The sequence below is a fragment of the Gobio gobio genome, assembly GCF_949357685.1.
Source record: "Gobio gobio genome assembly, chromosome: 13".
NCBI lineage: Eukaryota > Metazoa > Chordata > Actinopteri > Cypriniformes > Gobionidae > Gobio > Gobio gobio.
In genome coordinates this window covers 37,592,472-37,619,028 of record NC_137106.1, presented here as the reverse complement: position 1 = coordinate 37,619,028, position 26,557 = coordinate 37,592,472, and the positions used below count along the sequence as shown (strand labels likewise).

At 38.1% G+C, this 26,557-nt stretch overlaps 1 protein-coding gene across 1 annotated transcript in view; it reads left to right on the top strand.

Annotated features, from left to right (window-relative positions):
* The window catches only part of npas3 (neuronal PAS domain protein 3), a 408,670-nt gene that overhangs the window by 332,618 nt on the left and 49,495 nt on the right, over window positions 1-26,557 (top strand). Inside the window, exon 6 of the mRNA XM_079832348.1 lies at window positions 17,073-17,250. Within this exon, the coding sequence (XP_079688474.1) occupies window positions 17,073-17,250 (178 nt within the window). The remainder of the gene's footprint in view (window positions 1-17,072; window positions 17,251-26,557) is intronic.

The window sequence follows — 26,557 nt, the reverse complement described above, 5'->3', positions numbered from 1 at the left end:
TGTTGAAAACAGTTGTGCTGCTTAATATTTGTGTGGAAATATATTTTTTTTGTTGCAAAAACGTTGAATGAATTGTGAAATCTGCTGTGTGCGGATACCCAGTCACCGCTGAAGTAATGTCCTGTTTGGAAAGAGCCACTTTTGAGATGACTAGAGATGCGTGTAGATGTCCTGACATGTTTCGGGAAGCAAACGCAAATGTTAACCTTTAAGCCGTGGTGAGCTTTTGAACCGTGATCACAGGCACCTGAATGTGTGCTGGGAAGTTCAGTCACTGTGTCGTCTGCTGTATGGTGGCCCTTGTAAGTCAGATGTTTGTATTTCCCCTCAAGGTGTCCTGATGCCTGTAGAGAGAGACGGAGCATAAATCAGAATACAGCCGGCGTCTGCACCGGCCTTCTGCAGCACAGCCAACTGAGAACAGAGAATCAGAAGGACAGGGAGAAAGAGAAGAAGCCTCTTGTTCTGGCTATGGGCCGCCCACTTAAACAGCAATGTTGTGTGCGTCAGTTGAACGGAGAATGCCTTTTGTATTCCAATTCAGTTTCTAAATTCTAATTGATGTAGCAAACAGGAGGCAGAATTGGAATTTAAGGACACAGTAGAATTCAAATGAATTGAAATTCAAAGGAATTTATAGAACTCTTAATTTTTCTATAAAAGCAAAGTTAACTTTCAAACATTGAGTTTGTTGGAAAATTATGAAAAAAGTTTAAGGATAGATAGACCCTAACCCTACAAAACAATGGCCTTCTGCTCTCTTGTTAAAATGTCAGGCAGTCAGTCAGCCGTCATACAGTCCATCAGCGGCCCGTGGGCATGCCAAACCAAATGAGATAGTGAGGAAAGGTTGGTTTTGCAGTACGGCTCATTCGCTGGAGGCACGATCTGGGTGTTTGCATTGGACAGACAGATTATAAATGTGTGGCGGCATGCAGGCTTTGCTAATGACTGTTGTCCGAACAGCAGGAAATTTCACTGTAGATTCACACTCTTTAACCAAATAGATGTTGAGAGCTCATTGTTGCCTTAGCTAATTAGACATCATTACCTGCTAACAAGGATCAAATAGACTTTTGCCAAACACTGCACCTGATTGGCTGGACTGTCTTCCATAACAGAAACGGACAGTAGGTTGTCGTATGTGCAGTGTTAATAATTTATTTTAATAAATAATTTGGGCAAGGTTGGGAAAATTCAGAATTCATCATTTGGTTCCATTTAGTTTCATGAGTTGGTACTTAGATGAGATGCTTTGGAAGTTGAATTGGAGTTTTACATTTAATTGGGGTTAAAGAAAGTGGAATTTACTGCAATGCAGTTCAAAGAAATTCAACAAGAAGTTTCACTAAACTCCACTTTGATCTATAAAATTCAGGATAATGTATTAATTATATTAATAAATACATCAACATTAAAATATATTAAATATGAGGTATATGTAAATGAAATACACATTTCTATAGGTGACATTTCTACAAGACGTTTTAAACTTATTTAAGTTTATCTTGATGAACCTTCCTTTTTAGTTATTGTAGTTATGTTAATTTCCGATTATTTTAATTCCACTTCCTTAAATATGCTTTGCAATTCTGTATTCTTTTTGCAATTCAAATGCAGGAATTAAATTGGAAATAACACAAAACAATAGAGAAACTAGCTAACTTGCCCATGTTAACTCTTTCCCCACCAGCGTGTTTGAAAAAAAGTTGTTTAAAACGCCAGCGTTTTTGATAATTTTCACAATTTCATGGCCCCCATAATATTTTATTGTACGAATATCTGAACATGCAATATGTCAAAAATGCAATTTTTTTTATCCACACTTGAATGTGGGTAAGTTTCATAAAAAAGCTGAGAAAATCGCGCTTTTGTCAAAGACTACATCCAGATCAGATTCAGAACAATGATCAAAAGTCCATCAACAGTTCTGTAGCTCGTCCTGAGTCGACATTTCATTCAGTAACATTAGGTGGTTTTGATTTATGTGCTGTTTAATGTTTATGATCACATTATTTTACATATGTTATCGCTTGTTTCTGCTTCTTCTTCACATGTGCTTTGATCAGGAGATTCAGAACTCTTTGTGTAATAGCGCCCCCTACCGTATAACAGTGAAAACACGGAAAGCCAAAGAAATTCTGTCAATGGCGGGAAAGAATTAAGCAGCCAAACCTTAAGTCAAATGTCATAATTCAAACCTCGATACAGCAGCAGGCAAGAAACAGTTTCACATGTGCACATCAAAACCAAACATCACTCACAAGCTCATCAGATGATCAGACCCGCGCAGATGGATTGCGGGTGCGTATGCGTGAATGTACCTGCGGACGTGTTTGTGTGTGTACGTATGTCTTTCTCACCTGCTCCTGTTCAATAATTCATCCATACAGCGCAGTGGGGAACAGACGCAGATTTATGGCTTGTGATTGTGCAATGTCTGGATTTATCAGGACCATGGAGGGAAAATTGACCAGAGCTACAAAAGGCCATTTCTGCTTGTATTTGATCAGCATGAAAACTCATCAGAACTGGGCGGATGGAGGGAAAGGGGGTTTGTAGGGAGGTTTTCATTAAGGGATCACGGCAGCCCCCTGGTGTTTCCCATCTTCATCTGACTGATCCAGAGCCGCCTGATCGGCCGGACCCCCGCCCTGCTCCCGATTAATATGAAACTGTTACAAGAAAATGAGAGTTTATTGATTTGCACCAATGTTTCGAGCTCTATTCAGATGCACCGAGCACTGACTGATAAGTGATTCCGATAAAAGAACGAAAACCAGAGAACCAGGCAAAGTTGGAGAATAGGGGAGACGGCAGCATTGACACGCCATATTTAATCTGTCTTAGGGGGGAGACTAATAGGGGCGATTTCTGTGTTTTATTTAGCGGGTGATTTAATTTGGTTTGGGCGGCAGTACGGACAATCGCAATGGTAATGCCCGTCTTGAGGACAGAGAGAAAAGGGGGCTAAGGTCTTAGATTGCCACCTACAGCTATGACACTTCCCCTTTATGGAGAGGCGCTGGGATGTGACTGAGGGGGACGGAGGGGTTATTGCCTCCGCAGATTTCTCCCCTGAGTTGATTTTCATTTTCGTGATTTTCAAAGTGGCCAGTGATCTGTAACAGGCCTCTACGGCGGGCCGAGGGAGGGGGCCGCGCCGCGAAACGGACAGAGGTTAGCCGGAGACTGGAATGGGAGTCATTGTTCCATCTTTCTCTCTTTCTTTCCCTCTTGTCAGCAAATGCTTGACCACAATCCCCTTTACGCTGAGGTTATCTGGTCGTTGTTCTGTGTTTTATGTTTTTGATGGATTGTGTGCAATTTGTCCCAAGATAACCTTTCAAGATGAATCAGCTGATTTAAAATGAAAAGTATTTCATTTACCTAATTTCCAAAATAGGCATTACCACATTCTTATTTAATATATAAACCCAGTTTTTCCCATGGACTGTCCAGCAAATATAGCTATACTATGATTTAAAATGTAAGATTTTGGTTGCCTGCCAGATAGTATTATTTAATTTGAATTAACCTGGCTAATGTTACACCAGTGAAAGTCTTTTTAAAGAGTCAGATCTGTAGAAGATTTTATTTTTTCAATGTGTAAAACTGAGCTTAGACCTCATTGTCTGTCTATCTGTCTGCAGGTTTCTTTGATGTTGTATTATATTTATATACTCTGCTATATACAGTATATATGTATATCATTAATATATATCATTTTGTGATTGATAAAATATTTGGCTGTGAAGTTGCTCTGAAGTGTCAAACGCGATCTTTGTTCACGGGCTTTAGCGGCCGGCTCGCTGGGTTTGCCGATTTTGCACTCCTTTGTGATTTGGCTTTTGGTCTTTGCTGTCACAAGTTCTGAAGGTTGAAGGGAAAAGCAATGTCAGGAAGCTGATTGGTTGCACAGAATTTCTAAGACAATCTGAATCTCATATTCAGCTACTTTGCCACAGTGGATTAAGATGATCTAAGGGAGCTTTGTGAGCTCGATAAAAATCAGGAACGCCAGAGAAAAGAGCGCAGGGAGATTTTTACCCTTTTTGTCCTTCCAAGTTAATTGTTAAAGTTATTGTCTCTCTGCAGCGATATTCTGCGCTGCCTGGAATGAGAGACATGTTGCCTGTGAATTTCATATCACTGCTCTGAAACTCTCTGGCAAACACAAACACACGCATGCACATTGTTTGTTCTGTCATAATGGGACTTCAGTTGTTTTTACACAGTAACCCTCTAAACCAAACCCTCGCACAAACCTGTATGCATTTAGTTTTATTTAAGAAAATGTTATAAATAACCAAGATCACCGTGATTTTGCCTAGACTTGTTCCTTGATCAACATATTTTGTTGATCCTGGAACAACATTCCTGCCTGAAAATGTTGTCCTAACCCTACTTATAAGTTATCCCTAAAATCAGAGGGAAATGATAGGTGAATAGAAACACCTAACCCTGGTTTTAAGCCTAAACTTGACATAAACTGTAAACTTGTCCCTTAAATCTGATTAGTTGATTGGAATGTTGATCCAGGAACACGTTTGTACTTGGTGAAATCACGTTCACCAAAACCCATTTAGATTTAGTTTACGTCACTGTCATTAACATGATTTGCTACATATTAGTCTGTTGCAGGCGGCATAAGGGGGCGGGACATCCTCATTCTAGACTGCATTTGATTGGACACTGATTAATGGAGTGCAGAATGAGTCATCAAAGTTTTTGGCCCATTTTCTAGAAGATAAAATCTCTTTTTAAATGCGTCTATGTGCTGAACTGGAGTGTACTGGAATTTAGATGCCCTTTTATTAGGTAAAAACCACAAAACTCTCAATTTTCCTTGTGGAGGGAACCAATGCCTTTTTGTATCCGTTTGGGGACATTTGGTCTTCACAATGTAGGCAAAAACTGATCGAACCAAGTGCAGGTTGGTGCATTAGGCAAACTAAATTGTGTTTACCAAAGTGTTTATTGACAGTGACAGTGTATTTTGTCATTTCTTTGGTAACGCTTGAAGACCTTATAATAAATCCAATTTGTTTATATATTTATGAAATATTTTCATAAATAAGTTTGACCACCGTTATGTTGCGATACTGGCCAATGCATGCGTATAATATAATTTTAGCATCAAACAGATGCATGAAAAGTTTGTTTATTATTTCATAACACATTCACAACTATGAACAATCATTGCCTAGTTATTTAAAAAAAAATATATATATATATATAAAATTATTGTAATAATTATACAAAATGCTGTATTTCTGTTGTAAATATATGCATTAAATCAATGTGCAATAAATAATGCACTGAATTTATAAACAGTGCCATGTGGACATTTTTTACTCTGCATATAAACTGGACTTTTCAGTTTTCCTTTCTTTTTAGCTTTCATCTGTAACCATCCGAGGAATATAGACATTAATCAAACACCATCCTTTTTATCAGTTGGATCCATATTACCGTTTCATGTGTGCTTGTTTTGATGGAAAGAGCTCGTCGGTTTGATGCAGCCGGTATTAATTGGTACTGATCCAAAGACTGATTGGAATATTGACGGATGGCCCGCTGAGAGCCGCATGTAATGGCTCATATGCATAGCCTGAGGTAAAGTGCCATGTATCAGCGCAGAGAATACACACGGCCCACGGCTACTGATGCCCTCCATTTTTCCTGAAGTGACAGGTTTTTGTCGGGGGGGAGAAGATTAGGGTTTTGTGTGGAAGTGGCGTGGCGTGGTATTAAAGGTGGAGAGGGATAGAAAGAGAAGGCGAGAGATGGACTACTCCTCCTCTGTCTGTCTGTCAGCGAGCAGTTAAAGGTTACTGTAATCTGAGCCGTGTAACACTCGAGTGGACCCAAGAAAGCTCCCGCAGTTAATAGCACAGCCGTTGCCGAGACTATGGCTTAACCCTAGACCAGAGGAACGCCGAGGGAAAGTGAGAACCCGAGCCATCTCACAAACACACAATGTGTCTGTTTGACTTGTGAAATTAGAAGACCTCGTTGTTTGGCTGACAAATATTACTCGGCCGCCTTGAGCTTGGCTATCTCTGAGCGGAAGTCGAAACTTTCCAGAAGCCTTTTCCCAAAAGCGCTCGTTCGGTTATCAGACGGATGAAGTAAGCCGTCTTCATTCCCATTTTTGGCAGTATGCTTTTATTATTAGGCAGATAGTCATTCATTTACAGAATCAACGCTGGGAACATCTTTTGTGATCTCATATTAAATTTTAGCCCCGAATCCACCCCTTGGCAAAAATTACTCACATCGTTAAAAAATATTTAATTAGGCTGTAGTTTATTCGCGGCTCACGAGGGAGAAGGGATTTGCATGAGGCAGGTCGCGTCTCTCGCGCCGGTGAGGGAGATTGGATGTGAGTGGAGATCAGAGGGTCATCGGCTCAGCCAAGGACTCCCATTTTCCAAGGTCAGACAGGTAGAGAGGTGCTCCCCTGGGTCTCTGCTCACACAAGACAGCTCCGATTGGCCCTTAATTATGTCCTTCCTTTAAGCCACTGCCGGCTTTTGTTTTTCCAGGGATATCTCTCCTCTCTCGTGTCCACTACAACAATGGTGGCGCTTTCATAGAGCCCTATTATTGTTTTATAGGCTCAGTAATCAGATGATTTACCGGGAACCCTAATGGAGGAGACCGCGTGAAAAGCAGAGGTTAATCATAGTCGTGTCAATCATCATTTATAGTCAAGTCTGTGCTAGTGGTACAGCGATATGGCTTTTTCATGGCTGATGCTGATATTTATAAAGCAGGGTGGCCTGTGGTCAATGTAGTGAGTAGCATGACAAATGGAAAGAGATGTTCAAAAAAAAGTTATTTTAATTGTCAAGCAAGTCACAAGTCCTTACATTTGTGATTTTAAGACATGTAACTCGAGTTCCACCTCTACTATATATATATTAGTGCTGGGAATCGATAAAAAAAACCTCAACTAATTAATCAAATTTTTTTCTGTAATTAATCGCGATTAATCACAAGTTTTTAATATTTTACGTTTTTTATATTTTGATATTGTAATAATTTCAGTTACTCTCCATATTAATGTAGAAACAATTTAAAGACAGTATATTTTAAATGTGTTGTAATGGCATCTTTTTATGAATGAAGGCCAGTATCACTGATACTAATGTCTCTATGAAACATTAATGACGTTACATTACAGTATAAATGAAAGCTCCCAGTTTCAACATTTATTAGGCTTTAAATAAAAACAACTTTTAATTTAAGTGAACTTAAAACAATCTTTACATAAACCCATTATAATAAATGTTATTTTACCTGTGGCCTTCCCTGTTAGACATATACAGAAATGTAATAGTTATCAAACACCTTTCTTAACTGCATAAATAATAAATGAAACATAGATTAATCATCATTAAAGCTACAATTTTCTCTGTTCCCGTTGTTCTTTGATGAACATTAATGACAGGCATCATCAGTGCTGCTGTCACTTTAAGAACGGCCGCTGACGAACATGACGCGGATCTGACTTCTCATTTCCTCACAACTATTATGTTCATTTAAGACGTTATTTAACTAATTTAAGACTCCTAATATGAGAATACTCAAAATTCTCTGTGTTGTTGTTATTGTTTGTTCAAGAGCAAAAGAGAACTCGATGTGAGCAGGAGACTGACGCAAGTCTGTCTGTGCGTCCAGTGTGTGTGTGTGTGTGTCAGAGTGTCCCTCGATTAGCTGACATGAGACGCAGCCACACAGACAGGACATTGACACACAGCGTGTTCTCGTGTCTTGTCGCGCTTGGAAGCATTTACATGAATAAGAGCGTGATCATGTAACGCTAGGCAAAAATGGTAATAAAAACGGACGCTGCATTATTTGCGTTAAATATTTTTAATGCGTTAAGCTGAAAAAATTAATCGCCCGTGTTAACGCGTTAATTTTCCCAGCCCTAAAATATGTATATATATATATATATATGTATGTATGTATGTATGTATGTATGTATGTATGTATATGTATATATGTATATGTATAAGTATATATATATATATATATATATATATATATATATATATATATATATATATATATATATATATATATATATATATATATATATATATATATATATATATAAAATATATATATATAAAATATATATATTAGGGCTGTCAATAGATTACTATTTTTAATCGCACACTTATCGTGAAATTAATCATACGCCATTTATCTCATTAAACACATTCATTTTGTCATTATTTGCTATATCCAAAGTAAAAAATCTGATTGAAGGGTGATACTCACTAAACTGTATTTTCTGCAAGCTTCAAGGATCATTGGAGACTCCAAAATGACACCAAATATAAGGATTCCATATACTTCAATTATATAATACATTTATACACACCTAAGCACCCATGAAAAAAACTTTACAGAATGCACAGTGTATAGTAAATGTACAGAGCAACAACAACGATATTGCTTTCATTTTAGACGTCAAGCTGCAACACCGAACAGAACCACACGGAGACACCAAAAAAACCCTCCTAAATCAACCGCTTTGACTGTATAAACCTATGACTACTAATCACAACAACGTACATATGACAAATCAAACATTATCCTTCCTGAGTGTGTGGAAACAGCGCGAATGTACTGTGAGTCTATGGGCCCTATTTTAACGATCTGAAACGCAAGTGTCAAAGCGCGAACCGCAAGTAACTTTGTGGGCGGGTCTCGGCGCTGTTGCTATTTTCCCGGCGGGATAAATGGCTCTTGCGCCCGGCGCAAATCTAAAATGGGTTGGTCTGAAGTAGCTTCATTATTCATAGGTGTGGTTTGGGCGTAACGTGAATAAACCAATCCGAGCGTCATCCAACATTCCCTGTAAAAGCAGGTGCGCAAGTTCCATTATGGATTGCTATTATTATGGCGTATTTACCAGGCGCACGCCAGGAGCGGTTCACAGCCGAGGAGACTGATGTTCTTGTAAGAGCAGTGAAAGACAGAGAAGTGAAGTTGTAATGTTGTACATTATGGTAAAGGTGATTTCACAGTCTTTTTTTTTTCAGTCTTTCAGTTTTTTCAGTTTTTCAGTCGATTTTTTTTCCTGGTTCTTGACGGACAAACCAATTTGTCAGATGTCCTTATATACATATATGTCTTGCCACTATTGGGCAAACAGGTCTTATCCTTAATTATTACAATTAGCCTGAATAATTTGTAAGCTAGATTTATGCCTATTTTTTCACATCTTCGTGGCACACCACAATGATTTCCGTCATCTCATGTGTTAATATTTTTTTAGTGTAACAATTTATGATTTGCAAAAATAACTGTTGCATCTGTGTAGATTACATGAGCAAAGTGTATGCGCGTTGTGCACGCTATACATTATGGTCAAGCATGCGCCCTTAAAATAGCATAATGAACAACGCGCAACGCGCCACTGACTTTAGACTAGGTTTTTTCTGGTCAGTGGCGCAATTGTTTAATGGAACAGCAAAATAGCACCAGGAATTGTTTGCGCCGGAACACGCCTCCTTTTTTGCGCTGAACCGCCCAGGGAGCGCAAGTTCATTCACTAGTTTAGCGACGTGCTTCTGTGGAGGGAAAAGCGCGCTTTGCGCGGGTGCAAAATAGGAATGACACATGCGTCAGTGTACAAAGTCAATTGCGCTGGGTGCAAGATAGGGCCCTATACATGAATACAGCGTGCGATCAGTGATCGAGAGCATGCACATACAGAGTTTGTTGCATCAGACACTCACACGCTTACCAAAATTGCACTCTTCAGAAACAATCACAGAATACGACAGAGCTCGTGTTTTAAAGCAAAGAACACACTGGAACGAACAATTGACTAAAAACGCAATGCGAGTGTCTATTCTCTCTGAAATGTCTGATGTAATCAGCCTCGCATTCTTTACATTAGTGCTGTTTTGGACTGTTTAATGTTTATGGCTTTAATGGCTTTAAATGGCCTGATCACGAACAGAGAAGCAGAATCGAGTTAAGGAGTTAGAAGGGAAATGTCCTCCTCCCAGGGTTACAGGTGCTGTAGATGCTTAGTGTGATTGTGATAAACTCCCTACTTTTAAGATCGTCTAACTGCGTGACGAAAACTAAGTTAATGACGCAGCTTCACGTACTTCTGTAGTTTATTTGTAATACTTTTGCGTTACATTATATGATCACGCTCTTATTCATGCAAATGCTTTAAAACCATTAAAGCAAATGCGCTCTCTGACTGTGGATGTCCTGACACACACACGACACACAGAAAGACGACAGCAAGACAGAATTAAGTTCTCTTTCGTGCTTCAATGAACAATAACACACACAATTATGGCAAAATGTCCGTTTTGTCAAGTATCCTCATAAGAGCTGTCTTAAATTAGTTAAATAAAGTCTTAAAAGAACTTAGAGTTGTGAGAAAACGAGACACGTGTGAGATCCGCGTCATGTAGCGACAGGTCTTAAAGTGACAGGATCCTAATAAACCAGTTGCTGTGATACTGTCATTAATGTTAATCAAAGAACAAAGGTAACAGAAAATCACTCACTGCTCATGACTAAAGATCTTTTGTAGCTTTAATAAGGATTAATCTATATTTAATTTATAATTTATGCTGTGCAGACTGTTTGATTCTGTATATTCTCTGTTAGGTAGGAAGGGCACAGGTAAATATGACATTTATTATGGGTTTATGTGAGGATGGTTTTAAGTTCACTTCAATTTAAAGTTGTTATATTTTTTAAGCCTAATAAATGTAAAAAAAAAAAAAAAAAAAGTATAGATTTCAATTGCACTGTAATGTTGAATGGCTATAATTAATGTTTAATATTGGCGGGTGAAAATGATTTTCATTGAGTAGCTGTAGTGATACTAGCCTCTTTCATAAAAAGATGCCATTGAACAAGTATTTAAAATATACTGTCTTTGTTTTTTCTACATTCATTTGGAGATTAACTGCAAAATTATAACATTATAAAATATATTAAAAACGTAAGTGTTTTTAATTGCGATTAATTACAGAAAACATTTGATTAATCTAGTTCATTTTTTTAAGGATTGACAGCACTAATATATTAAATATATATTATTTAATATTGTAATAAATGTTAATATTAAATGTATTGTTGTTAGAAGATAGAAGAAAAAGTTTCTCACTTAAAAGAAATTTTATAACTAAAGTTCAGTCAGTGCTTCTCTTATTCAGCTCTGTTGTGCAACCCATCAGATTTTTTTGGTTTTAGCTCTTGGCTATCCGTGCGGCAGGGTTTGCATAATTTAATCGCCACTGTTGGTTCCCAGCTGGAACAAAAAACAGAGGGACCAATGATTTGAACCTCACAAGCTCTATCTCGGGGTCCAGACAAGCTCTCGCTGAATTGCTTTATGATTCACAAGCGTTATCAATTGATGGGAATATAACATGAATCATTTATTATAAGAGTAATTACATGCTATGAAATGTATAATGTTCCATTTAGCACATTTGCGTTAAATGCGTTAATTAATTCTGAACCCTCCAGCCAACATCAATTTATTTGATTAATACTTTTTTTAAAGTCACTGACATTTTAAGAAACTGAAAGGAATTACTCTCTCCCCTCAAATGTGTTTAATGTGTTTTTTCAATCCCAGAGGAATTTTCTGTTTATGTCTTTCCCATGTTTAGGTTTTTTAATAGTGGCGCTGCTTGTAATACACAGAAAAACTTCAATCAAATTACGATTAAACTCATTCATGTTTAGAACATTTTAGACCAACTCTTTTCCCATATTTGATTATTAAAATTGAATTAAAAAAACCTATGGTAGTGTGCGCACACAAGTGTTTTAAAAATCAGAAGCAATTTACGAGCAACTTGAGGGCCAAAGCTCAAAAGCTATAGCGGTCATTTCAGCCATCAGATCTTTGCTATCTCACATCAGCGTTTTATCTGAGGAGTGAGTCATGATTGTGGATTTGCATGCGTGGACGGGGCCAAAATGTTCCTGGACTCCAAACAGGTTAACTGGCAGGGAGCGTGAGGTGAGAGCCGTGGCGGCGCGTGTTTGATGCCAGCGAGTAATTGTGTCATAATGTGAGAGACGAGAGCTGGCAGCTTCCTGTTGCCGTTTGGAGGGGTTCAGTGACACTTGACATGCCTCTTCAGCTTCACAGAGCAGGGCAAGAGAGACCGCTGGAGGAAAAAGAGGGAGGCAATGCTTCCTTTTATGCAGAAACACAGGAAAGAGAGAGGGCGGGGCTTGGCCAGAATAGGGCGGGGTTAAGGGGGAGGAGTCAGTGCTTCTGGAGCATTAAACAAAGAAGGATTGAAGTTTTCAAAGAGGGGACAAAATGTGCAGAAGGGAGCCAGATGAACCGTACCTGTCATTGAAAATCAAGACCTTTTACTTACTATTTAAACCGTCACAAACTTTAGCTTTGTTTAGTTTAGTGTTGGTAACACTTTAGTTTAGGGTCCATGTCTCACTGTTAACTAGTTGCTTATTAGCATGCATATTACTAGGATATTGGCTATTTATTAGTACTTATAAAGCAAATATTAATGCATTATTCTGCTTGACCATATTCTGCATCCCTTAATCCTACACTGTAAAAAAAAAAATCAGGTCTCCAATTGAAAATTTTCAAGTGACCGATCACATCTACATTTTTCAGTTGGCCAAATTGAATTTCTGTGAATTGATGCAATATAATTCACAGAAATTCAATTTGGCCAACTAAAAAATGTAGATGTGATCGGTCACAAAATTTTCAATTGGAGACCTGAATTTTTTTTTTACAGTGTATCCAATACCTAAACTAACATTAATAGAGCAGAACATAAAGCAGTAATTAGGAGTTTATTGAGGCAAAAGTCATAGTTAATAGTTCGTTTTGGACCCTAATCTAAAGTGTGACCAAATGTCATTTATATTTATTCGAAATTTTGATATACAATATCAAATAAATTAAAAATAAGATTTATTAAAAATAAAGTAAAATTAGATTTTTATAAAAAAAATTATTACATTAAAATGGTATATTTATTTGTCATTTTGAAATATAAAAATATTGTATAAAATAAAATATAAGATTTATTACCTTAAAAATAAAGAAAAATATAGTTGTTTATATTTGCAAATATATTAGCAGAGGTTTATAATGAAGAAAGGGCCTAAGAAAATGTATCTTATGAACCAGATTAAAACTGTTTATTGGGCTTTTACAGCGTTTCCTATTCTCACATAGCCAGACAGAAGAAGATCTGGACTCCATAGCAGGTTTTATTGGCCAAGAACCGCCCAGAGACCGTCTGACTGACATGTAAAACAACCAATCACAGTTCATCTTAGCGTCATGTTTAGAGGAGTGGAAATGTAAAGTCGATGTCCCTGCAATAACAGATCAGTGTGTAAAACTATTGGACGGATTTTAAAGAGTCAATACCACGAACTTCACATACTTCACATAGTTATGACAGAACCGTGTTTAGTTGATCCTGATAAGCGCTCATTGTCACTGTCATAAACATAGCGGCCTTCACGACAGCTTTGTTTCCAGCGGACCGCTAAAGAACCGTTAACACACGTCTCCTGGAAATCCTGTAGAATTCAACCATTCAGATGGCGACTTCAATAACCCATTAGAAAAAATGTTTGCGTACCATATGCATCAGATGTTCAGTCAATGGTCCGTGGGGCGTGGCGTCTGAGGCTGAGACTGACCATTTCCTAACCAGGCACAACACAACAAAACATAGCTGGGGTCAATGGAGCTCTGGACCCACCTCTAGCTCCGCCTACAGGAAAGAGAAAATGAAGCACAAGAAACAAAAGGAAACCGTCCATCATGTGATGAAATTTGACAGCTGGGTATTATAGCTTTGATAGAGCAGAACAGTTAATAGGCGATAGCTGACATTTCTGAAACCTTTCTAATTAAGGGCTTCCTTCTTTAAGCTCAAGCATAACATCAGAGTTTTTTTTCTTTCTTCTCCATTTCCTCTCTCTCTCTCTCTCTCTCTCTCTCTCTCTCTATTCATGTTTGTAAAATCAGGTGATTTCATTAATGCATGCCAGTCAGTCTTAATAAGCCTGGGGGAGGGAGGGGGGGTGTACTCTTATTGAGTGACCTTCTACAAAATAAGCATGTTGCTGGTGGGCTCCGTCCGTGGCCCCACTCCAGCGAGCCGGGCCTCATTTACAATGCAAAACCTCCTTCTGTAATCCAAGTGTCCTTTCTGCAATCACAGAGCATAATCTGCTGGTCTCTTGTCACAGACAACACTTTACCGCACCGGCCGCCACACGATGAATATTAGAGCCGATGTTATTTTCTCTGCGCATTGTTCTCTCATCTTCGCATCACAGAGATTAAGGCAAGACGAGAGCTTTGTGCAGCCACTTGTGCTGAAAAGTGGGCTCATTCTAATACTGTTAAAATAGTCGGCAGGGCCATGTTCATGAATTATAATGGACACAAAGGTTTGTCCGCTCTGGCATGTGAAAGAGAGATAGCTTTACATTTCATCTTTGTATGGAAATGGATATTTTAAGCATTTTTGTTATGCATTTCTACCATGGTCACTCGGAAGCTGTTATCTATTTATTTATTTTTTGCTTTGAAATCAACATGAAAATCAAAATGACTCTTTTCATTAATATACATTTGTGGTCCTTTTGAAAAAATTATTTATATGTTGATGTTTGACCATTTTGTGAGCATATTTGTATTGAATTTTCGCAAATAGTGTATAAAATAAAATGGTAAAAAGTGTCTCATTATTAGTTAATGCATTAACTAACATAAACGAACAATGAGGAATATGTTTTTACAGCATTTATTAACCTTTGCTGATAAAAATGTTCACATTGCATTAACTAATGTTAGCAGATACACGTTTTAATCCTAAAAATGTAGTAAATGTTGAGATTAATATTAAGATGAATAAATGCTGTAGAAGTATTGTTCATTCTTCTTTCATGTTAACCAATGTCGTTTACTAATATTAACAAATGAAACCTTAGTGTGATCAAAAATATGTGCAATTTCTGTGTATTTAACATCATTAAATATATTAGCTCATATGTAGTGCTGCTGGACTCTCAAGGTTTAACCCATGTGATTCTTTTTTCTTTCTTTTTTTCAAGTGAATGGCTTGTTCTCTGTAAGCCTTTTGAAAACCTCAACCCCATCTCTTTAGTTCTTCAAAAAGAATCCTCAATTCTTTGGTCTACTAGATATAGGTGGAATGTTAGTCTAGAAAGATCCAGAAAGTCTTGGATTGTGCCTGCAGCTTTTTGATGCCCAGGGACAAAAAAAAAAAAAATGAAGAAGAAGAAAAAAATAAGTTGTGTTTTTTGGTTTCTAGTGTTTGAGAGGCCAAACATTCTCTATTCAAAAAGAGACAAAGAGAGCAGTTGGTGGTCCTGTTGCTCAGTTGTTTGGGTTGCTGTTTTCATGGGTTTTCTGTGATTATTGCTGTTTGTCTTACAGTAAGAGTTCAGTACAAATGTTCTATTCAAGTTCATAAAATCCAGTTATTGACTTATATATTGTGTGCGTGCATGCATGCAACCTGCAACCCTGGTTTGGTTTTGATTTGATTTTAATTTTCAGTATTATACTATTATAGTATGTATTAATATTTTTTGTTTAACTTTTATTTTTAGATTTTCAATCATCATTTTAATTTTAGGTAAAGTTTTAGGAATGTTGTCATTTAAAAAAAAAAAATTGAATTAGCTTCTTTTTTTTTTAAGTTTTAGGAATTCTAGTATTCAAACTTAAACATGTTTAATTTCAGTTAGCTGCCAATGCAGCATTTCAAATTGTTCTATTAGGATTATTTATTTTATTTTATTTTTTTATTTTAACTTAACTTAACTTTATTATTTTATATTATGTATTATTATTAATAATAATAATTAGCATTCATTTAATTTAATTGTATTTATTTGTTTTTGTATTATTATTATTAGTTTATTTATTTATTAGATTTTATATTTATTTCCACTTAGCATTCAATTTATTTTTATGCACATTTCCAGAAAATTCACAATACATGTTCTTTCCTGTTGATAAATGTTCACCTGCAAACCTATTTTGTTTCTTTATGCATCACCTTCTGACCATCGGACAACAGAAAGTCAGAGATATCTAGAAGGAATATCCTAAATCTTACTTGAACAATTAATACACAGCATTATTCTGTATTATGGTTCCAGCATTGTGCCAAAGTAACACAAGCCCACGTCCATGTCAACGGTCTGCCTCTTTATTCATTGTTTCTGCTTGGAATAATAATTTCTGAAGCACTAAATTGCTTTGAGGGATAGGACATTAAAGGGATTATTCTCATGTAATCCGCAGGTCCCTGTAGACGTGGACCTGATCACAGAACAGCACCAGTGTTACTGAAACACAACAACAGCATATTTAAGAAGCACCACAGCCACAGATACTTTAACTGCCCCAGTTAGCAACAGTAAATCCGTTTCCCTCCTGCTTAGTAAATTAGCGTGTTTAAAGGTTAGACAAGCACACACTAATTATTTGATTATTTGGACGAGCTCTATCTCCCCTAAAGAGCATTAAGTTCTGTCTCGGGCAGAAGGAAACCTCTCCAGGGAGGGCTGAAGTAAAATGTTTAAAGAGCACAAGTGCTTTTAGCTGCACTACAGTTACAGAAAAGCACATTAAACTCACTATTAAAGATAACTGGGGAATACTTCATATATTAACCTTCATGAATAAGACATAAAAAGCTTTATATAATGCGAAACAGATCATATATGACATTTTTAACTATATGAGTGTATATAAAATAATATTTTTTGGGGCTATTTATTATGTGATAGTTGTAGCTCAACTGGTAGAAGGTCGTGGGTTTGATTCCCAGAGAAAACACATACTGATAGTTTTAAGTTTAGGTTTTTCATCTAATATTTAGGTTATGCCATTTTTTCAGTTAATGAAAACAATGAATCCTTTTTAGTTTCAGCTAACAATAAAAAGGTTATGTTGGTTTTAACCCAGATTACTAATGCAGGCCTCTCGCTGGTGTTTGTGCTTGTTGCAGGTGGAACTGACGGGCAGCAGTGTGTTTGACTACGTTCACCCGGGCGATCATGTGGAGATGGCCGAGCAGCTGGGGATGAAGCTTCCGCCGGGGAGAGGGCTGCTGTCACAGGGCGGCGGGGCCGAGGACGGGGCCAGCTCTGCCTCCTCTTCCTCTCACTCTGAGACACCTGAGCCAGGTAAGATCATGTTAAACATCATACACTGCTTGTTTTATGAAGTAATCTCCCTAGTTTGTTTTTGCATTTATTTATTTATTTATTTTAAACACATGGATTATACATATTATTACGGATTATAAATACATTTCTGGTGTTGCACTTCTAGATGTTATTTTATCTATTTGTTTTATTACTACATCGATTATTAATACATGTCTGTTGTTGCACTTTGAGGGTACATTTACATAACAAGAAAACAGAGACATTTTTCCTTTTCGTTTTTCATGTACAGATTTGCGGAAACTATTAACGCTGTATTATTCATGTTAGGCCAGTAGTTGGTGATGTCACTTTGTAAAGAAACACTACGCACCTACAGACTATAATATACATGCTTATGACATCATTGTTTCCACAAATCCACGTTTTGTAGTCCACAGAGGCAATAACGGTATTGTTTCAAAAACTTTGAAACTTATTTTCAAATGAACGGCCAAAACGCATAAAAAGTATTCAGTTTTTAGTTAAAAACGTTGTCGTGTAAACAACCTTTATTTTATTTAGTAATATATGGATCTCTGGAATACTGGATTCTTGAATACTTGATTCTGATTGGTTCCAAAATCTGTGATTTCCTTTTTTAAATTTTTTTATTTCTGCATTGTGTAAATCAGAGAGTTTTTAAAGTAAGCATTTGAGTCATATTTTGAGCTATAATATAAAAGTAATTTTAACAATCTGTTAATTTAGTACAGTGGGGAGAACAAGTATTTGATACACTGCCGATTTTGCAGGTTTGCCTTACAAAGCATGTAGAAGTCTGAAAATTTGATACATCAGAAAAGCAGAACTTAATATTTGGTACAGAAACCTTTGTTTGCAATGACAGAGATCATACGTTTCCTGTTGTTCTTGAGCAGGTTTGCACACACTGCAGCAGGGATTTTGGCCCACTCCTCCACACAGACCTTCTCCAGATCCTTCAGGTTTCGGGGCTGTCGCTGGGCAATACAGACTTTCAGCTCCCTCCAAAGATTTTCTATTGGGTTCAGGTCTGGAGACCGGCTAGGCCACTCCAGGACCATGAGATGCTTCTTACAGAGCCACTCCTTAGTTGCCCTGGCTGTGTGTTTCGGGTCGTTGTCATGCTGGAAGACCCAGCCACGACCCATCTTCAATGCTCTTACTGAGGGAAGGAGGTTGTTGGCCAAGATCTGGCGATACATGGTCCCATCCATCCTCCCCTCAATACGGTGCAGTCGTCCTGTCCCCTTTACAGAAAAGCATCCCCAAAGAATGATGTTTCCACCTCCATGCTTCACGGTTGGGATGGTGTTCTCGGGGTTGTACTCATCCTTCTTCTCCCTCAGAAAACGGCGAGTGAGTTTAGACCAAAAAGTTATTTTTGTGTCTCATCAGATCACATGACCTTCTCCCATTCCTCCTCTGGATCATCCAGATGGTCATTGGCAAACTTCAGACGGGCCTGGACATGCGCCGCAGGATTTTAATCCATGACGGCGTAGTGTGTTACTAATGGTTTTCTTTGAGACTGTGGTCCCAGCTCTCTTCAGGTCATTGACCAGGTCCTGCCGTGTAGTTCTGGGCTGATCCCTCACCTTCCTCATGATCATTGATGCCCCATGAGGTGAGATCTTGCATGGCGCCCCAGACCGAGGGAGATTGACCGTCACCTTGAACTTCTTCCATTTTTTAATAATTGCGCCAACAGTTGTTGCCTTCTCACCAAGCTGCTTGCCTATTGTCCTGTAGCCCATCCCAGCCTTGTGCAGGTCTACAATTTTATCCCTGATGTCCTTACACAGCTCTCTGGTCTTGGCCATTGTGGAGAGGTTGGAGTTTGTTTGATTGAGTGTGTGGACAGGTGTCTTTTATACAGGTAACGAGTTCAAACAGGTGCAGTTAATACAGGTAATGAGTGGAGAACAGGAGGGCTTCTTAAAGAAAAACTAACAGGTCTGTGAGAGCCGTAATTCTTACTGGGTGGTAGGTGATCAAATACTTATGTCATGCAATAAAATGCAAATTAATTATTTAAAAATCATGCAATGTGATTTTCTGGATTTTTCTGGATTCAGTCTCTCACAGTTGAAGAGTACCCATGATAAAAAATACAGACTTCTACAGGATTTGTAAGTAGGAAAACCTGCAAAATCGGCAGTGTATCAAATACTTGTTCTCCCCACTGTATACAGTTGCTTTGGGTTATGCTTCAAATTTTTTCATCCAATGTTCTTGAAGCTGCAGATTCATGCTCAAAGTCTTTCGTTTATCTACTATATGTTGCACCAAGCGGGTCAATATGATGCTCCGAGACTGTGAGTGGACTTTAGGATGCCACAAGTGTGTGTGTTAATGATATGTGTGACATGATATGCCTGATGAGTGTCTTCCGCTCGGCCCGAACTCTCCAGGGGCGGCCCGTGTGACGGCAGCACTGTAACACAGGCTTACCCTGCTCCCGAATTTAATTAGACGAATTGTATAGCAGGGATGAAAAGAGGTGACATTCCTCATTGGAATTCCTTTCAGGGCTCTTATAGACTTTGCCTTCCAAATGTTCCCATTTTCATTGTGTTGTACTGATGATAATTTAAGTATTAGGGGAAAATCCATTTATAAATTAAACAAAATGACTTGATATCCATCAGTCCCCGAGTTCATCAAGCTGTTCAAACATGAGGGAGATTGGCTGGTCGGCCTGGGTCTTCCGAGAGCTTCAGTAATTAGATCTGCCAAGGATTTATTCTTTGCTGATTGGAGCTTTAAATTAATTGAAGTTCCACATTTGTGGTTTTGTCCTTTTCGTGGCGTTTTTCTTTTTCTTTTTTCTAGCCAGGCTGAAATTTCACACTGGCAGACTCAGTGTGTGTGTGTGTGTGTGTGTGTGTGTGTGTGTGTGTGTGTGTGTGTGTGTGTGTGTGTGTGTGTGTGTGTGTGTGTGTGTGTGTGTGTGTGTGTGTGTGTGTGTGTGTGTGTGTGTGTGTGTGTGTGTGTGTGTGTGTGTGTGTGTGTGTGTGTGTGTGTGTGTGTGTGTGTGTGTGTTGAGTGTTAATTTCTTGGCGGGAGTGAGTGAGAGGGTCTTTAATGGTTAGCCGGTTGGTCTGACGCTGAGATTTATTTGTGTATACACAGAATCATTAAAGATGTGCTTTACAATCAGATAAAGGGCACCGTCTTCTAACACCAGAGCTTCATTTATAAATGATGAGGACTGGAGACACATACTGTACAACAACTTTGTGGGGCTTTTCTTAGAGATAAAAAGTGTGTTTTACACCCAGACGAGCAACATGACACAATAGCTAGATAAAACTGGATTAAAACTGGATTTTCATTTGCTTTGATTTTGTTGCATTGTACGGAGTCCCTTAAAGGACATGGTGATGATAAAATAAGAAGATGAGAGGAACAATTATATTTCAATGCTTTTGCATTCCCGAAAAACATGTGCGTTCATTTGCAAAACTTTAGTTGTGGAAATAATATGAGGTTGGAGGAGAAACTATATTTCAGTGCATTTTTATAGTTTTGAGAGAGAACGCCAGTGTTGTTAATTTTGTCAGCTATTTTTTTTATTTAATGTAAGTTCTGTGTCAAATGTACTTTGCAGGTTTTGCCATATTTATTCTTAAATATTCCAACATTTAAGTCTAGTTTTAGTTAGTAAAAGTTTTTCGTCATTCTGCATAATGGTTAAACTGATAAGAAAATGTATTTTTCTTAAGATTATAATCACAACGATTGTTGTAATTTGCTAGATTTATTTTTACATTTCATCAGAATTATTGCACTTTCACACAAGCACAAATCAAGAGAATGTCAGGGATTATTTTACCTCACTTACTTTCCTGATTTATTATAGGCTATTTATCATATAAATGAATGCATTCTCTACATTATGAAAACTGGTAAAAACAAGAAAATTCTCGCAAAAATTAAAACAGTTAAATTCCTAATAGTAATTCCAATCATTTCAAATTACTAGCAAATTGTAGTTATTGACACCAGGCCCAGCAAATGACAGATCTCAGAATGTGTCTAGATGTGACGTCAGAGTGTGGTGAAACGTCGCCTCAACAGAAGAAGAAGAATGCCTGATTCTGTAGCCCCGTCCACTGATTATAGGCTTACGTAGAGCTAAACCGGATCAAACTTCTAAGCAATAAACATGCCGCATAAGCTTCATTCGGATTCCAATATTATGAATGCATGGATGAACTTTATTTTTAATGAATATCCAGCTCACGTTGGTAAGACATTGCACGTTTGTTCCTTAATTTCACCACGGATTCGTTTGTAAACAAGAGACTGGATTTGCAGACAGGATGAGACTACATGAATGAATGAAGCAACATGCTTGTGTGAGTAAAAAATGTTTTTTTTTAATATGTTGATAGTATTTGCAAACTGCATTACAAACTGCAAACAATTAATTAAATCATTAGATTTTTTTACCAGTGGCAATTCTTTCTGATTTTCTTTCTTCAATTTTTATATTTCCATATTTCCATTTTATATGCCAGCAAAGCCACTGCCAATGAGATGAATGGGAATGGTAATAGTTCTTTCTCCAGGTATTATAGTCATCCTTTGGACTCAAAAGCCCCGTCTTGTTCTCTTTTTCTTTCTCCTTCTCTCTGAACGAATGGCAGGTTGAGCTGTGTTTAAGGCAGAGTCAAGTGTTTCACCTCCTGTCCTCTCACTCATATGTTTGTGTGTCCTGCCTCTACACTCATTTTTTCCCTCCTAATTCTGCCTATGATGTCACTTTTTTTTCATCTGCTCAACCTGCAGAGTAAATTGTGTTATCAACAGCCTATTTTAAATATCTGGCAGTGCAGAGGGGAGAGCGTGTTTTCCTTCATCACTGGCTCCATCTCTCTCTCTCTCTCTCTCTCTCTCTCTCAAGGGCATGACACGCCGGCAATAAAGCGGTAAACACGGCGGTATTTTTCTTGAAGATCGTAATCCTGCTGTTTGTCAACAAGAGGCTTTTGATGAGCATGAAAAGAAGCCCCCTGTTTGTGCATTAATAAAAGAAAACGATTCAAGCTTCATTTGCAATGAGATGAATTTGGAAACAGACGCGCGCGCGCCTGTGACATCTGTCCAATCGTCTTTGGCACAGCGAGCACACCACTCGCCGCACTGCTTTTAGTTACAGTTTCTTTAACCTATTCGTTCATTTTAAAGGAGCTATTCATTCATCATTCTGTGATTATATTTTCCGTTCATCTAATGGCTAACATAGGAAATGCCTTTTAAATTAAAGGCGTGTATTCTTCGCTTCATATTTTAGAGTCTTCATGGTCGTGTTTTTTATTTTATTTTTAATATTAGTATAGTAAAAGTAGTAGTAGATTATGTCATTTTATAGATAGACAGACAGACGGAGGGATGGATGGAGAGAAATGATGGACGGACGGACAGGCAGATAGATATTTTATTTTGATTTCACCTCCATTATAGTGGACACATGATGACTGGTATAATGTATGCCAACATACATCCATGAAACAAGAGATGTGGCATTAAACATTGACCAAAAGAACAAGATATTATAAATAAAGGAAAAAACATCAGAATTAACCTTTGGCAGTGCTGCATGTGAGGATGATGGACTGGGAACATTGTGTGAGGAGCGTATCGTCCCAGCGCAGGGCTGCAGTGGGCGTCTCGGGGCGTCCAGAGCAGCAGTCGCCGATGGGCAGGGTGATCCGGACTCTCCCGCAGGGTCAGACCTTTGATTTGTGTGGATTCTCCTCTAGCCTTTAACAGGTGTCTGCTGCTGCGGGTGACATTTGAAATGCAAATAGAGCTCTTTTCCACAAGGCCTCTGAATCTAGCCCTGTCAGACCAGAGTAAAACCTCCAGCACAGACACACACACATGCGCACACATTCACATGCACAGCTGTCTTTGATGCACACACACTCTACTGTACACAAACACATATTCACACGCTGTCAGATGAGGCTTGTGCTCTGAAAAGAGCTCTCCAGCCAATGGCGGTTAATTGAGACAATTTACTACCCAAAGTATGGCCATTTGCTGGCCATAAAACTGTATTTATTTATGTTTTGTGTTCATTTTGCACCCTTACACTCAATCACAGTCAAGCCTTCAGCTTTAATTTAAATGAATGTTTCTTGACATTTAAAATATCAAATACTGTATTTGAAAGCACAATCTCTCTATGGTCAGTTTTTTGCACAGGTCTCAAAATACCCACAAAGGGCAAAATATAAAAAAATTAATAATAATGCCATATCCTGTAGCTTTAAAGGGATAGTTCACCCAAAAATAATAATTATGTCACCAATTACCCTCATGTCATTCCAAACCCGTAAGACTTTCGTGAATAAAAGCTTAAAATCAATCTGTTCATCATATAAAGCGATCGTGTCCCTTCAGAAAATCATATGGATTTGTTTTACAATCTCTTTTTGAACTTTTTAAAATGTCAAAATAGTAGTTGTGTAGCTGCCAATGGAGGGACAGATTTAATCAAAAAGATCTTCATTTGTGTTCTGAAGATCTTACGGGTTTGGAACGTCATGAGAGTAAGTAATTGACAGAAATTTTTGGGTGAACTGTCCCTTTAAATTGTTCTAGATCTTCTTAGCCATATGTATAATACCGTAGCTATATAATGATTTTATAGTGATATATTTCACACAATTTTTTTGCTGTGAAATGTGTTTAGTTTCATTCAGTCACAGGGATCTCAGGACACCAGAGGCATCTAGCCGAGGTCGCTGACCTCAACGGCTGCTGTCCACTGTCTGGGTCATTAGGGGATTCTGTGGTCTGCATTACCCATAATTCTCCCAGGTGAATCCCGCTCCATCGTAGGTGTTTGGCACATATAGAGATGTGTCCTTGAGAAGAGTTGGGGTCACACAAGCAGTTAGCACTGCCTCAGAATACAAATAATGGGATTAGCGTTCACGGACGGCACACATTAGCCTAACGCACCTGTGAAGCGTTGTGTTTCTCATCCGTTTCACACACAGTTTTAGATACATGTGTAATTTAGATTTTGCGTTGTGGTTGGGGTTCGGGGGGTAGTATACACTATTGTGGCATTTTGACTCTTCATGCAATAAGTATTTGGAAATGTACGTTTCTCTTAGAGGCACATGAATGTTATCGCAATATCAAACCAAGTGGCATTTGCAAACAAATGATGCTAGACCTGTTAAAATGTAGTCCACGTATTCAAACAAACACCTGGGTTCTCAGAAAATGGGATATCAATGGGGTCAGGAGTGATCACATGATTGAAACTATTGGTGGAGTTTTAATTGAAATCTGAAGTTCCTGAGGTCTGCGGCTCAAACATATTGATTTTATTCTGGCTGACCCAGCCAATGGGGTCACGTTTGAACCCATCTGACATTTCTTCAATTCATCTCACTTCCAGAGCCCCAATACTGCACCCTTTGGAGGTGTGTGTGTGTGTGTGTGTGTGTGTGTGTGTGTGTGTGGTCCTGGGAAACCCACAAGGAAAACAGTTTATAAATCATACTAAGTTATGTTTTTTGAAAATGTTAAAAAGCTGAATGTTTCCAGTGATGGTTGTGTTTTGCTGAGGTTAGGGGGCAGATTATACTGTTTTTACAGTATAAGAGCCATTATGTCTATAGAATCCCCTATAAAACATGGAAACACGTCTATGGAAGTCCACATAAAACAATGGAAGATTTTAAATTGTAATGAAATTTCACAATATTACTGTTTTATAATATTTTGATGAAATTAATGCAGCCTTAGTGAGCATAAGAGACTTATGCTTACCAATCTTACATTTAGGTTAGTGCAAATTTTTGTTCATTGTTAATTAGAGGTTTATTAAATAAAAGTTTTTCCTAATACATTAATAGTATTTTAACAACTTTAAGCTCTGTTAGTTCATGTTATATATTGCATTAACAGACCTGCCAACCTTGAAGAAACTTTATGAGTACCCAGCACAATTGTTAGCATAAAGTTTAAGGTAAAAATAACTGCCATTCATTTACTAGTATCTTAATACTATGCAATTTGATAAACTGTTCATTCATTACATCACTTTACCTCTGTCTTTATCCCCATTTTTCATCTTCCCTGCATCAGAGGGCTTTGGTCTTTTTGATACTATAGGGTAGGCTATGGCAGACTATAATGCTAATTTATAATGGGTCATGTGAATTCGACCATCTGTCACAATCAGGTAACTTTTTGTCTACACCTGGTGCGAGTTAAGCACCCTCAAACGAAAGCAATGCTTTCTACATTGAATATGGCAAGATGCGAAGCAACACAACACAACAGTTACGTTAATTCATTTTATACCAGCAGGCCAAACAAAATCATACAAGAAACTAATTATGGAGCTTTGATATTACAGAAACGCCAACTCTATTCATTCACTAAAATTTGCTGAAAGTCAACAGCACAACTGTGCAACGTGCATGTTCACATTTTAATTATCCATAACAACCCCAAAACTTGCCCGCTTGCCTTGCACATCTGCTAATAAACGATGGGCAACTTTTTTCGACTATTTTTCTTACCTTATTTTTTTTTTGTTGCTGTGGATGTTATTGAGCTTGTAGAAGTTTAGCTCTTGCGTTCTTCTGAACATCTCGCGCTGCCATTGCCCGATGCCATTTTTATATCACTCCATAATCTGTCTATGTTTTAAATGCCTATTCCCCGAGTGGTAGGCTACAACGACTGGCTGTTTTAAAATATCTACGAGAAGAAGCCTAGGCCTCCATACTGACAGCTGGGCTCATAGCTTGCAGGTTTGCTTAGTGCACTGTAACAATATTTAAGAATGTATATATTTTTTTCCATTTGATTGGTTCAACCGCCACTCGCCCAAATTTTTTTTAAATATAATTTTTCATCAAGTCAACCGCGGCTGTAACCGCCAACAGCGCATCTCTGTGACGCGGTTCAGCCATGGCATGCAAGCCTGCATTTATCCGGCCTGCCTAGCTTGCTTGAGGCACTGAAATGAAACGAACGCGCGCGGCGCGGACTTGAAGCATTTGTCTAGGAGGGGCGGGCATGTAAGCGGAGGGTTAAAATGAAGCGCTCTGATTGGCCAGAAGCTTTTCATTCCACTTTCACGCTGTGGCTCAGCAGCAGAATCAACGTCATAGACTGCACTGAAACCGCCGAAATGCGAGATGCAACAAAATGCGTACATAGAGAGCAGCGAATCGTACAAGCGTACCAAAGGGTCAAAATGCGTGCCGAGTACGAAAAATGCGTACATGTTGGCAGGTCTGCATTAACTAGTATTAAC